Source organism: Pollicipes pollicipes, unplaced genomic scaffold (genome assembly GCF_011947565.3).
Source record: "Pollicipes pollicipes isolate AB1234 unplaced genomic scaffold, Ppol_2.1 Scaffold_4219;HRSCAF=4965_pilon_pilon_pilon, whole genome shotgun sequence".
NCBI lineage: Eukaryota > Metazoa > Arthropoda > Thecostraca > Pollicipedomorpha > Pollicipedidae > Pollicipes > Pollicipes pollicipes.
In genome coordinates, this window is record NW_023596448.1 from 562444 (window position 1) to 576803 (window position 14360).

General features: G+C 58.0%; 1 protein-coding gene across 1 annotated transcript; it reads right to left on the reverse strand.

The window, feature by feature from the left end:
- Positions 1 to 3528: 3528 nt before the first annotated feature.
- On the reverse strand, positions 3529 to 13446 carry LOC119095648 (uncharacterized). The gene is made up of 4 exons (XM_037218514.1): positions 13114 to 13446; positions 5553 to 5708; positions 4629 to 4727; positions 3529 to 4143 (listed from the first exon to the last, which is right to left on the reverse strand). The coding sequence occupies exons 1-4, from the start codon at positions 13444 to 13446 to the stop codon at positions 3529 to 3531; spliced, it is 1203 nt and encodes a 400-aa protein (XP_037074409.1).
- Positions 13447 to 14360: the final 914 nt, after the last annotated feature.

The window sequence follows — 14360 nt, forward strand, 5'->3', positions numbered from 1 at the left end:
AGGGTCAAATTCACACCGCTGAGATCTTCGGAACTAAGAAAACCAGAAACACCAAATTCACGGAGTGTTTTGACCTGTGAGTAAGTTCATCTAGGTCAAAGTTTGAGGTTCCTAGGTCATGATCTTCGGGCCAAATGCCAGGTTGTTCTCCAAAGTGCTTCCGGAACCTAGATCACCGTTTCTGAGCAAAAGGTCGCATGTTCTTTAAGGTCGGTGATCTTTGGGTCAAATGCCAGGTTGGTCTCCAAAGCGCTTCCAGAACCTAGATAACTGTTTCTGAGCAAAAGGTCGCATGTTCTTTAAGGGCAGTGATTTTTTAACCTTTTGAAGGTCATAGTGACCAAAATCATAGCAGATTGTTCTGAGTTTTGCATTTAAATAAGCGACAAAGATTACGCTAGGCAGTGTGTTTCTAAAAACAAAATGTTGACCTGAATCATTTTCGGTCAATGATCTATTCTGACCTCTAATAAGTCAGTGGAAAATGTATAATACGGCTCCTGCTATCAATAAATTTGAAATGAACGCCAGAAACTATCTCATACAGCAAGCCCTGGAGTAATAAAACAGGTTGGTTATGTCCTTGGTCTGCCTTCATACCTGACCTTAGGTCACCGTAATTTGCTCATTCAATACTTATGTCGCCCTAAGAAAGCATTTCAGAGATGCATGGCTTCGTCTAACACTCCGTTGTTGCATCGGATTAAACGATTCCCGAGAAGTGGACTTCGCTGGGGCCACAGCCTGATTTTGACCTGTCATAGGTCAGCGACCTTACAAGGTACATGCAAATTTGTATGTCAAACGATTCGCTATTTAATTGTCTACAGCTATGTAAAATTTGGTGCGGCTACGCCGCGCCGTTCAGAAACCATTCTGGAAAGACCTTCGGGGGTTCAATTTGACCCCCACGCGAGCGCGTATTAAGCAAAGTCAGATCGTTTGTGCGCAGCGATTACCTGAGCGATACCTGAGCGATTTATCATGTCATAGCTGTGAAGCTGGTTAAAGTCTAAGCATGTCCCTACTTGATTGTTTTAGCTTCGAACTTGAAACTCCCCAGCCCCTAGTTGTTCAGCATGAGTTCAGGGCTATGATACTGCTTTTCGGACTCAGCACCCTTTAATGGACGTGTTCACATTTCTATGTGGTTTTGAAGTAAACCTGCTATCTTGAAGATCAATCAATGCAGTTCATAGCTCTGCTTTTCCTTAGATCTAAACCGTAATGTTTGGGGAACAAGGCCTTAAAGATGTGCAGACTTTTTCAAAATTACCCATGCATCCATGCCGTCATAATAACTTCATTCAAATTCTGCCATCCAACTGGTCATGTGGCGTTCAAGGTCAATATAAATACATTTGTCGAGTTGTTCCTATCTGGCGCTTATCAGCCGGACTTTCAGATACAACTGCCGTCAGCTGGCCCTTAGCCTATGGTGCAGGCTACGCAAGATTAATCGTTAATCACGTTTTGTACTACACAATACAAACGCTTTAATTCTTTCGAGTTACTGCAGAAATAAGACTTGTAATCAAATCACTCAAGAAAAACACTATAACCTGGTATATCAATGTAAGTAAGCACCTCAGCCTCACGGGGAAAAAATATGTAAAAACACCACCAGCAAGGGCCAAAACACGAGCAACTAACGATATTGAGTTCAGCACACATCCGGAGCCGCCGCGGGCCACCTCTCAGGAGATCGAAGAACTATCAGTGAGTGTTATCCTACACATGCTCCAGCACGCAGTCAGACTATGGCGTGTTGAGGAGCATGCATAGTACATAGAGAAATTTAGTTGTCTAGAGTAGTCTATTCCACTTGAAAGTATAAAAATGTTCATTGGTGAACAAATACTTTTAAGCAAATTACTGTAAGCCTGGCAATTTCAATACGCATGAGCTAATGATTTTAACACCATGTATTTATGACAGTATCCTGGACTTCCACCGTCTATGAGTGGTGGAGGCAGGGTGGAAGTAGAGATGGGTATGTCTGACCAGCAGATAACCAGCAGATGGCGACAGTCGTGTGCTTCCCACCATTTTGGTAAAAGAAATATCTGTGTTACAACATACACTACCAAACCACTTCCAAACCAAATCTAACTCCTGCCCAGATCCTCAGCCTGTTATAACGCATCGTACTTGCCATAGACAACAAAATTTATGGTTAAAGGTAGGACACGTTACTATTGGTATGACTATTGACCACGTAACTATCGTCATGTTACTGAGTGCAGGAGGCTCTTCTTAACAACGCAATTCCCCTTTTTAGTAAATACTCCTCTCAACAGTTCATGTTTTAATTACGTCATGGACATCTTTATGACGTCAAAGTCCCTGCCAGATTGTCGGCGTCAGAATCGCCGCTGTAGCGAAGAGGCCGACTCACTTGTCGCACTTCAACTTACCGCACGGTGACTTGTTGAGATAAGCGTGTTTGATGAAGCAGACGATCGTTTTTGAAGCGTGAGCATCGCAAAGCACAGCTTGGTGAGCCGCTGGGCATTGCCCGTGACGAAAATAGCGTTCTCTCGTTGTGGTCATTTATTATGAAATATATGCAATGAATGGTGTTGTGAGTGCATTACTATGAACAACATCAAGACACAGTCTCAATACAAATCAACAGGCAATACTAGGACGGCGACTGCCGGTCTCTGACCACGGCCACCGGCAGACGGCGGCTGACAATCTCCGCCCGCAGAGCAGCAAAACGACGTGGGAAACAATGCCAATTGTTAACCGTAACACCTCCGGGACACATTCACTGCAAAACTTAGCGTAGATACCTTATGTGTAGTTAAAATATCAGTGAAACGTGCGAATGCATGGGGGTGTTGGACAGCAACAGAATGCTATACGGAAGCAACCAGACGCGGAAGACGTGAGCTAGAGTCCGGACAGGACCCTTAAAGAGCGTGCCAGCTGACCAATGCGCCTTTTGAACGCGAACGATCCAATGGAACAACATGTCCACCCTGAGAGAATTTGGTGAAATTTGCCCACAATCGTTGAAACGTGCTGTAATGTACAGATCACGGTAAGCAACAGCACGATCACCAAAGCATGACTGCAACAAGTTGCGAGAAGATTTGTACTTCACATTTTACGTCACAAAACCCTCAATTCCTACGCGTTGAACTGTGTGACTCGTTATCAATTGGCACATACACTGAAAAACCTCGGCGACTCACAAATGCAGCTCGAAATACACATCATCACAAACTCCAAGACTCAAGAGCGCGTTAATCACCCCAAACTCTTCCTACGTACACAAAGAGTAGAGAATTTGCTGCCAGCCAGGGTGCACGGGCACACTCAAGCAGCACGCGCTGGGTCCCGGATCCATGCAGACAGGCCATGGAGTTCCCCGAAACACCTACAGCGAAGGCTTCGACACGAAGACCGCGCATGCGCAGTACTGGCACATCGCGCCGGGGCAGCCCGGCCAAGTCCCTTGAGTCGGTCACGAATGCCCTTCGGCGGTCGTCGGCGCGGCGGCGCGCCGGTGACCCGACCTCAGGCCAGGTCGTCCAGCAGCCCGAGAGTGTCAACCTCGATCGCCAAGTCTACCGTGTGCTCCACCCAGCCGGGCACGCGCTCCCAGAACTGTACGGCAGACAGACACCACACTAGCCCGACCAGCTTGGCGGCGGTGAAGTCGAGCCTCAGCTGGTCGGCCGAGTAGCGGCGCGCGCAGCCCAGCTCGGCCAGCTTCTGGTTGAAGTGGTGGCGATAGGCGGCCAACACGTCGGCCTCGACCTCGGCCATGAGCCGGCGCGGCAGCGAGAACAGCAGCAGGTAGAGCAGGTCGAGCGCCGGCCCGCCGAGCCGCGACGCCTGCCAGTCGACGGCGCGCAGCTGCCAGTCGCCGTCCGGCGTCTCGCGCAGCAGCAGGTTGCCGTCGCGGAAGTCGCCGTGACAGAGCACGCGGAACGCAGGCCGTCGCTGCAGGAAGGCGTTCAGCAGGCGGATGCTCACCCGCTGCAGGTTGGTCAGCTTGGTCAGCAGCTGGCGCTGCTGCAACTGCTCCAGCCGTTCCGATACTTTGACGATGCCGAGGCTGATAAAACTGATCAGCTGGTCGCCGTCTGAGATCGAATTCTTCAGCAAGTACGACAGATCCGAGATGCCCTGGAATGGAGCGGCCAGTCAGTTGGGCTGCACGGAGGGTGACGGTGGTCGCTAGGGGACTTAGTTGCTTTCGTCATAATTTCATGGCAGTATTTCATAATTTCATGGCAGTAGGGGACGAGTTTTCGATGAAATGCGACACGGAACATTTTTCCAACTTTTAGGTCAGGCTTTGCAATGGGTGTACCTCGAGCCTGCAAGATCACCAGAAGCTCACTTCATCTAGCTTTGACGCTGGTGACATCCCATTCACCCTGGCTCGTGCTTGTCTCGCTGATGATGGACCCGACCGGCGCAATGGGAGCCGCACTGGCGTCATTCCCAGCCGCGCCGATCTCGCGCGGCCCCGATTCCCTTGTATTCTTACCCTGGCCGGCCCCCAACCGTGAGGATCGTGTGACGTAGTTTGCAGCTTTTCAAGAAACTGGGTTTCAACTGCCATCCTCCCATAAGAGCAGCAATAGCAGCTAGAATCATGCACTCACCGTCTCCTCCAGCCAGACATGGGAGGTGGCGGCGAGCCGCGCCAGACTCCGCACCGCCACGTTCAGCTGCGGCTTCTGCAGCTGTAGCGAGTCGGTCGTCTGCACAGAAGGACACCTGCAGTTAGACGCGCTGCTGCCGTGCAGTCACCGAGCGCGGGGGCCGACAAGAACACGCCGACGACGCCTAATCGGAGCCTCTCTAGGGCCTCTCTGCGCGCGGGCGCTGCGGCCTCTGCTGCGCCGCAGAGGAGCTGCCGGTGCATAGTTGATCACAATATGTATGCATAATCAAAATATAATATAGCAATTAAAGTATGCATTAAATGGGCGGAGGTCTGCTGAGGAACAAAACAAAGTAAGACGGCAGCCTCGGGAAACATGCGTGGTATGCGAACTATGGCAGCCATGTTAGTCCGGGTACCGCTGCCAAATACCCGACGTTTCATGGCAAGTATTCCCTTTAGTTCCAAGTATCCCTGTAACTTAACTAGTCTCTCTTATAATAAAGTTTTACGTAAACGGGCGATATTCTCCCTGCACAACTATGCGACCGAATACGTGGTCAGCAACAGCAAGGGCCGATACAGCAGCTGTGTTTTGCATGCCACTGTGCTCTTTTTCGTGCCCATGAAGGGGTGAAGGCACGGGGTTTCTTTGACCTCCGTTGAGATCGCTGGAGATTTTACACGCGATCTTTGGCTTTTGACCTGTGTATGCATGTATGTGTGTGTGTGTTTGTGTGCTCGTATGCATACATGTACTCTGTCCTTCCGCGCAGTTACTGCTTCTTTTACGGTTTGGGTGCGAGCGTAGCCGTACTGCCCATGGCTAAGCGCAGACTATATGACGATGATGACGGTGAGAATGATAACGATGCTGATGATGAGTTCTCGCTGACCAGCAGGATCTCGCAGCGTCACTCACCCAGTAGCCGCGTTTCTGGACGTTCTCGAGGACGATGGCGCAGTCGGGCTCGTCGAGCACCTCGGCATAGAGGCAGGGCACGGTCATCTCCTGCACGTCCTTGCTGCCGTGGCGGCGCTCGAAGGCGCGCAGCGCCGGCAGCAGCTCCTTGTACACCTGCGGCGGAGGGGGCGCGGCGTCAGCGCGGCGGCGGCGGTCGCGGTTCGGGGGACTGGAAGGCGGGGAGAGGGGGGGGGGGGGGGGGGTAAGGAGCTCAGACACTGTTCAGGCGAGCGTGGCAGGTGAACGCGAGAACACGTGGATGGCGTGAGATGCATATCGGTGTAGCCTGGGGCACAGCTGCGCTGCACGTTGAGGTAGGCGAGCGGTGTAACGTGCAACGAGTGGGAGGGTGAGGTGTTACCGGTGTAAAGCGAGTGTGTGTGCTTTCAGTAAGTCGCTGCGGGTGGTTGCACTCATATCACTAACTACTTCTGGCATGTTCTATGCATGTTTCTATGCTTATATTATCAGTAGCTGCACTATACTTAAAATTGAAACAAGCAATACAACCCAGCACAGACAGGGAGACTGTCCGTGAGGAAGTGTTTACGATCCTAGCAGCCCCGATCCTAATGCACTGTAATACGCGCGCCACGTTGATCAGCATATAAACCACACGCATTGTATAACAAAATCGGCATCGGCGCTTAAAATCGCAAACATTGATGTAAAACAGATGACTGAAGTCAGACGTCAGGTCAGGGCGCCGTATGCGCCGTGTCTTGGGTCCGCCCCGCCCCTCTCCCGCCTGGACATGCCTTCCTGGTGTCCAGCCGTGACCTCCAGCCGGGTTCTTGTCCCCTGCTTCCCAGAAGCCGGCCGCGGCTGGCCTCGGGCGCCGGGGCTCTCCTGGCTCTCTTCCCGATTTTCGACAGCCCCCTCCCGCGCCCCCTCCGCGCTCGGCCACAGGCGCAGCCTCCAAATCGTACCACACGAGCATCTGGACCAGCGAGGAAGTAGCCGCCGTCTTTTTTTGTTTTTGTTTTTTGGCGGGAACCCGGCCGTGAATGGCGGGGAGATTCGGAGAAGTGGCGCGGGACACGTCTCGACGAGCACGCGCTTGGCGCCGAGGCCACGGGCCGGCGGGAGGCGAGCCCTGCGCGCACGCGACCGACACGGCGAGGCCACTCTGGAGTCCCTTCCGAGAAGCTTCCTATGTGGTTCCGTACGCTTGTTCCCGACACGTTTTCGGGAGACTCCCGACCCCAGTTCTGGAGACAAGGAGGGATCCTGAAGTCGGCTACGAGAGTACACGTTGAAGCGATTTACAGAGGGAGGAAAGGCCCTGCTTCAGGAGCACTTAGCCCGGCTGGTGCCGTCCAGGTTCCTCCGAGCCTCACGCGGTCTCAGTATGGTCGGACCGAGCCCTGGTGCGCCCGGATGCTCCGCGTGCCGGCACAAAGACAGCCTTGGCCGATGACCGAGCGGAGTAAACAGGGATGACCAGTGGGGGCTGAGTGACAGCGGCCGGCCGGGGCCCAGCCCTGACCCGCAAGCGTGGCGAGCTCTGCTGCGGCGCTGGCGCTCGGCCCGCGCGGGAAGCCCTCGACAAGGTCAGGGCACTCACGGAACACGGGCTCACCCGCAAACACAGGGGCACACGAACACGAACTAACGTTAATTGGAGAGAAGTTCGCATCTTGGAAAGATCATCCATACAAGGGATGCAGCGTGGTGCGACGGCATGTAGCTAGTGTCCACGGTAGCGGCGTCAGTAGCTGAGCAAAGAGATCCCACGTCCCTGGCTCAAAGGCAACGACAAATGCATGAAAAACTGCTTTGCCAATTACTCTTCCAGATTTATGCGTCCATAACCTTTTTGCAGTTATTTCACGTTCAGGTGGGCAGACGAAAATCTGCGCGCTATTTTAGACGAAGGAACGTCACACACAGCAGAGGTGCTGAACTCATTTTGCAGCCGATTTTTTCCACGCGTCGCCGCAGCTAATGTCCAGCATTGTCGAAAAGTGGAGGAACCGCGGTAATCACAGACTCCTTACCTTAGTTCCTTCACCTGTAAGCGCAATGCGGCAATTATGCACACAATGCACGTAAAGCTACATTTACAAGTCGACGCATATCTTAGAAGTCGGCGGGAGCCTAGGCAACATCCGGCGACATGCCGTTATCCAGGTTGGAAGCGATGCAAAACGCCGCAAAGACAGCAGATTTCGGTCCGCTTGTTGGGAATGGCGTTGGATATTGGAGTGCTGCTACCGCCCGAAAGCATCAGAGAGCGCCGCCGGGGCACTGTGGCGAGGTCAGGGGCGGTGGCCGAGGTCAGAGGTGCAGGCAGCGCAGGCGGGCCCCCTCGACCGGGGCGCCAAGGTCGCCGACGGACCGCCGTCCTCCCCCCCCCCCCCCCCCAGGGCGGCCGCCAAGGGTGGCCGTCTGTCACGGCCGGCCACGTGCCGGGGGGGGGGGGGGGGGGGGGGGGGGGGCGGGGAGGAATGACCTGATCAGTACCTGTGGTGGCAGCTGCGACAAGACGGGGCCGGCCCTCCGCGGCCTCGTTTCGCCAAGGCCGCCGGATGGTACGCACTTTTTCACGCGCAGCGCGCCGGGCTTTTTTGTGGTGTGAGGTGAGTGAACTGGTCGTCTCGTCGGCGGCGGCCGCCGCTGGCCTCGGGACAGGCCAGGGCCGGCTGTCGCAGTCGTGGCACCTGTAGCAGCTGTGGCAGCTGTGGCAGTGCCGCCAGCTGCCGCCTGGAGCGCGCCGCAGCCGCAGACGACGTGGCCGATAAAAACCGTACGCGAAAAGGCACCGGCGCCGCAACGGGCGCCACGCCCGAGGAGCTGTCGTGCGCCCCTGTGATTGGTCGGAATTCCGGTGTGAAGTGCCGCCGTGATCTGCCGACAAGCGCAGAACTGGCCCGGCCTTGCTGAGGTCAGTACCCGCACCGGATCTCAAAACAACAAAAAACACACCAACTGCTTTACAAGAGCTGGTAGAAAAGTTCGGGGACGCGACATGTTCACCAGATGAGTGCCATTCCACGCTGAAAGCGGCTTCGAGCATTGCGGTTGGTGGCACGCTGCCAGGTTTAATCCGCAATGTTTCCTCATTGGCCAAGTCCGCCCTCTAATGAGCAGGCGGCAGTCGGCATGCAGCGCCGAATAACAAGCGTCAGACGAAGGTCCTGGCGGGGCCACCAGACCCTGGGATAAAATACCAGACAAGGGGGCCCCCCACGAGGCCAGCAGCTGCCGGTCTCAGGGTCATCCGATGAAGAACGTCGGTCGGCCGGCCGGTCGGTCGGCCGGCCGGAGCGGCGGGTGGGGGGTGGGGGTGGGGGCTAAGGGGCAGAAAACAAGGCGGAGTCCGGCTGAGGTAGTCCTGTGGAGGATTGCAAGGTTCTAGAAGGGAGGCTGATCGAAGGTCCTGGAAAACTGTGACACCTGGGCTGATGCATTGGAAACAAAACCTCCGTGAAGCCAACATATCAATAACGCCCCTAACCAACGGCTTACGTGGACCTGAACCCAAGAATGCTTCGCTTCTCATTTGCAGATATGACCATTGCTGAATAGGTGGTCCTTGGGATGGTGTGAGACGCTGAGTGTGGGCCTATAGCATCAATTCAATGAATCTGTGAGCCAATTAATCTGTTCGGTGGCGTCTGGAAGACGTCCATGAGGTTGAGCCCATGCTTGTATCTGATGGCCTTTGTGGATGGCGTCTCGCCGATTTATGAAATGCTCCTGTCATCTTCCTTGAATAAATTTGATAGCCATGTTCGTGCACATGGCACGTTCACGTGCTTTTATGATCTGTCTCGCGTGCAAGACCCATTTTACTTGCAGGCATATCACCGTTGCACATCACGGAATTAATAAGAGGCGCCGGACGCCACCAAACGCTGCCCGCGGCACGCCAGCAGCTGCCGCCGCGGTGCGCGAGTGCCGACCATACTCAATACTCCAAGCCACGGGAGGCATTGTCGCACTAATCCGCCTGCTGCATCCAACTTATCGCAGCCGACAGCGCTCTAAACCCGGACCGCTGTAGCGGCGCTGGCCGTTAACAAGTAATCCGGCGCCACGGCTGGCCAAACTGGCCGCGCGGCGAGCTTCCGAACCAGGGCACGTGACATCGCCGCGTGCTTATGACACGGCACGGGACATCGCCGCGTGCTTATGACACGGCACGGGACATCGCCGCGTGCTTATGACACGGCACGGGACATCGCCGCGTGCTTATGACACGGCACGGGACATCGCCGCGTGCTTATGACACGGCACGGGACATCGCCGCGTGCTTATGACACGGCACGGGACATCGCCGCGTGCTTATGACACGGCACGGGACATCGCCGCGTGCTTATGACACGGCACGGGACATCGTCGCACGCCGACCGATCGCGCGAGGCGGGCCGACGGTGGCCGGCCAGCAGCGAACCAGTTCCACCCGCTCGTGTCCAGTGCCACGAGGCCCCACCAGAGGACATCGGCCGCCGCCCAGGCTGCCGGCTGGAAGACGAGAGGGGGAGCGCCCCGCGCGTGCCGCCGGGCCGGCGGGCTGACCACTGCGCCGGCCACGGCCCCCGCAGTTCGAGGACCTTGGCCGGGGTCAACCCACTTGGATGACGCGTTCAGACGTGTCGCCGCCGCACCGGCAGCTGGCGGCCCAGGAGCCCCGACTCTGCGGAATGCCGCCCTTGGCGCGCGATTCATTCGCACGTGCGCGGCGGGCGCGCCGAGGGGAGGGGCGCCGGCCAGACAGGTGACGTCACCGTGTCTAGGGGAGCCGACGGCGGGTGAACGTCTGGCGCCAAGGTCGACAGGTGCTCGGGCAGCGGTCGCTCCCCTCAGTCTGTTGCACGGCCGCGGGGCGCCGACCCCAGCTGACGTCACAGCCGCGGCGTCACCGAAATGCCCACGCGGTTCGCCGAGTCGCGTCGCTCGGCCGGCGCGTCAGGTTCGTTGCCCCGCCTCGCCGGGACGCTGACCGGCCCCCGGACACTGACGATGGGACAACGGCTGTCCGTCTGCCGACGTGGAGGGCAGGGCACCAGGCCGTGCACCGGCCCGGGTGGCCGACGACGGCGGCGGCGCGGCGCCAGAAAAAGTCAGCGCCTGTTTATTCGGCGCCGGCGCGTGCAGCGCTGCGATTGAGGTCAGCTCTGGGGGTCACCAGGTGAAGGTCGGCCGACGGCAGACGCCGAAATGAGAGGCTGCCAACGCGAAACGGAGAGATGAGAGACGGAGAGGCGTTTGACCAGAGACCGACCTGTCTCAGGAGAAGTCACGGGCAGAAACCGCAACAGCGACGGACGTGTACGTTTCGGGATATCGGGCCAGAAGTAAGATGGCAGTTGTTAGTGAGGTGGGTTTTAAGCGGAAAGGGGCGGCAACGCACATATTATGACCGATGTGGGGACGATGAGTGTCCCCAACTGCCCAGTGGTTAGCGGCAAAGGGGAGCCGACAGCGGCTGCGGACAGGGCAGGAAGGACAAGAGCGAAAGACGAAGCGGTGGCAGCAGAGCGACGGAAGCGGTACGGAGACGGTGGCGACGGGAGATGGGACGGAGGTCAGTCAGGGGAGCAGCAAGAACATCGCGAGCATAGAGTAACACCATGCCATGTGAGGCGAGGGGGGAAGAAGCGCGAGAGCCGACAGGAGAGTAGCGCTTATTGGTGCTTACTAACAAGCCGATGACTAGCCAGGGCATGTGATGACGCTAGACGATGTGAAGGCCGACGTCAGCGCTGTGGAACGGCGAGCCATCACGGAGCCCACAGCCCGCGCGCTACACTGCGTCACCCTGTGCGGGGGCACGGCCGACTGCCAGGCAGCCCGGCGGCGTCGGAACCCAGACGGAGCGCGCCCGGCCGCGCCCGGTCAGAGTGGGTGTGGTCAGCTCTGCCGCCCGGGCACGTGTTTTTACGGGAGTCTGTTTACAAACAGACCCTAGTAGCGGCCGGTGGTGGTGACCCCCGGCGTCGCGCACGGCTGTGACGTGTGCCGTACGATGGGGCACGGCGCCATGACGGCCATGGCCATGGCCAGACGGCGTCAGCCGCACTGGGACCGCCGCAAAGTGAGGCACTGTCCATTACTGTTTGACGCGCGCGGTGGCTAGGGTGACCTTTTTCTCGTGCCGGCCAAGCCCCCCCAAGCCGTACACAACAGGCGTGCTCGTAATTTCTAACCAGGGCCGCGTGCCCTTGGGGTCATGAGACCAGCCCTGTCGACTGTGACACGGGCTGCTGTGACGAACATGACTGATGACAGTCAGAAACACTGCACCTGCAGCGACATACATGACCGCACGCGTCTCGGTCGAGGCACTGTAAACCCGTGCAGCATCGTAGCCCAGCCGCAAGCGCGAGCACTCATCCCTGCCTTGCCGCAGGATGGGCGCCGATGGTGTAGTGGTTAAGGCGTCTGCGTTTATCACAACACGTTTGGGAAACCGGAGGTACGGGGTTCGATTCCCCGCGGCGTCCGCCCTTCCTCCCCCTTCCTTCCCGCGGTGTCCGCCCTTTCTCACCCTTCCTGCCAGGCTGAGAGGCAGGCAACGCCGTATAGTCTCAGCAGCTGAGTGCGTCGTAAAGCCCCAATGGCGCGCGCCTTGCCGCAGGGAGCCGGTAAAAGTGAAAACACGCCGTCGACGGGGCGGCGGTCTCCGGCAATCGTGGGAGCGTGCCGCCGCGTGTGAGACGCAGCGGCCGATGCTGCGGTCATAAGCGGTCGAGCGGCGCGCCAAGCCGGCCATAAGCGGCGCTCAAAGGCTCCGGCTACACGGCGGACGCGCCCGTTACGACGGCGGACCGCCGGCGACGCATCGAACGGCGCTCGTTTCGTGGCGCCGCAGCTCCCAGGCAAGGTTGTCTCCCAGGCAAGGTTGTCTCAAGGCCCCGGCGCGTGCCGCGCGGAATGCAGGCTTTCGCCGTCCACGCGAGGCGCGGTCGGACGGTCGCACGGTTCCGCCTCGGTGCCAGCGTCGCGGCTTCGGGAGGGACCGCGTGGGGAGAGTACCGGTGCGCTCATTCAGCGACGTCCAGCGCCGAGCCACGGACGAATGGCGCGCGCCGTGCAATCGCAGCGTCGTCGGCCACCGGCCACCGGCCAGCGGCCACCGGTCCCGGCCGTCGTCGGCCACCGGCCACCGGCCGTCGTCGGCCACCTTCCTCGGTCGTGTTTCCTTGGCCGCCTTCGGTCGGTTGTGATGCGTAAATTGCAACGAGGATGGGATGTTCTGGGGCCCAGAGCAGCGCTCCACGATCGCCTCGTTAAGCAAGATCGCTCGCCGGCCGCTCAGCAGTGTGTCGCCACACCAGCACCGCGGCCGGGCTCTCTGCAGCACCACTCAGGCTCGGTGACCTGCACCCCTCAGCAGCACCCCCGACGTATCGCTGGCGTGGTAAGCACACCAGAGCCTAACCCTGCGACCACAAACAGCGAGTCCGTGCCCTCACACCCGTCACCATCCGCCGGCACACCTGGCAGGTCACTTGACCCCTGACCTCGTCCGAGCACAATGGCCGCGGCGACGAGCCCGGCTGGCACTCACCATTGTCTCGCAGTGCGACATGCGGTGGTCGATCACAACGCGTCGCATCAGCTCGTTGACCGGCAGCAGTTTGACGATCACGTGATCGATGACCTCGTGACCCCGCACGTGGCCGCGGGCGGTGAAGCAGCGCAAGTCGCTGCAGGCCGCGATCTGGTTGCCTTTGAGGCCGTAGCTGTCGTGGGCGCCGATGCTGTAGAAGTCGCCGTGCTTGCGGCGCAAGATCGCCTCCAGCCAGCCGGAGGTCAGGTCTTCGACTGAGTAGGGGATGAGCGTGGCCGGCGGCGCCAGGTCAACCCGCATCGGCTGCACGGCTTGGCTGGCTCCGGACATGGCGGCGGCGTCGAGCACGTGCTGGGCGCGTGATGGGTGGGATGAACGGTGCCTCCCCGACACCTGCCCGGACGGAACTGAGTTGCGCGCCCGGTGGCTCGCTTTTATCAGCCGGCGGCGGCAGCGGCGCGCCCTCTTCAAAAGGCCCGCCGCGCAGGCCGCGCGCCTCCGGGGGCGGAGCCTGCACCCTGTCCCCGTTTTACGACCAATCAACGCGCTTGCTGGCTGCGGGGCGGGGCCTACCCGACGGCGGCGCATGGCACTCGCCGCCAACATCAGCCGGCAAAAGTGAAAGCGGCTGCCCGCGCGCCGCTCCCGATGGCGCCTGCAAAGGCTGCCCCCGCCGCGGTCAACGACCCCGAGGCCGAGAAATACGCCCGGAGCTTTAGCCAGGTGAAACGCGGTCCCGAGTGCGGAGGACTGGCCGGGGAGGAGGCCAAGGGACGGGGCGGCAGGCCCATGGGAGGGAGGCAGGCACTTGGCAGGAATCTCAAAAGATGTCCCGTTCGAACGGAGACGAGAGCATTGAGAATGGTGAGGGGCACTGGGGCCGCACCGGCTTGAGCCATTCCTTCCCATTGGTTGCCATGGGCCGACTGTAACGCCTTCTCTATATGCTCCTCTGTTTAACGCATATTGTCTCCAGTTTACAATTAAATCCTCTATATTTGAACTACTGAAACAAGTATCACATATGACGAAATAAGCTCACTTTTAACTATTGGCATACTTCTAAATGGAAAAACTGCTCTAGGCAACACAAGTTCTCTAGTTAGTAAACATGCTCCTCAGTACGTCCTTGTTTGATTGCGTCATCGCACTCTCACACAACATTGATTGAGAGCCAATTTACTGCCGTTATATCTGGAAATCGTGCTCACGAGCATCATGTATGGAGGACTCGACAATTATAC

Bases quoted from the DNA above. Each gene is read 5' to 3' on its own strand.
- LOC119095648 (XM_037218514.1), bottom strand. From the start codon at position 13,446: ATGTCCGGAGCCAGCCAAGCCGTGCAGCCGATGCGGGTTGACCTGGCG. The intron at 5,709-13,113 runs GTGAGTGCCAGC...CCTCCGCCGCAG, and splicing joins TGTCGCACTGCGAGACAATG to GTGTACAAGGAGCTGCTGCC. The intron at 4,728-5,552 runs GTGAGTGACGCT...CCTTCTGTGCAG, and splicing joins TCCAGAAACGCGGCTACTGG to ACGACCGACTCGCTACAGCT.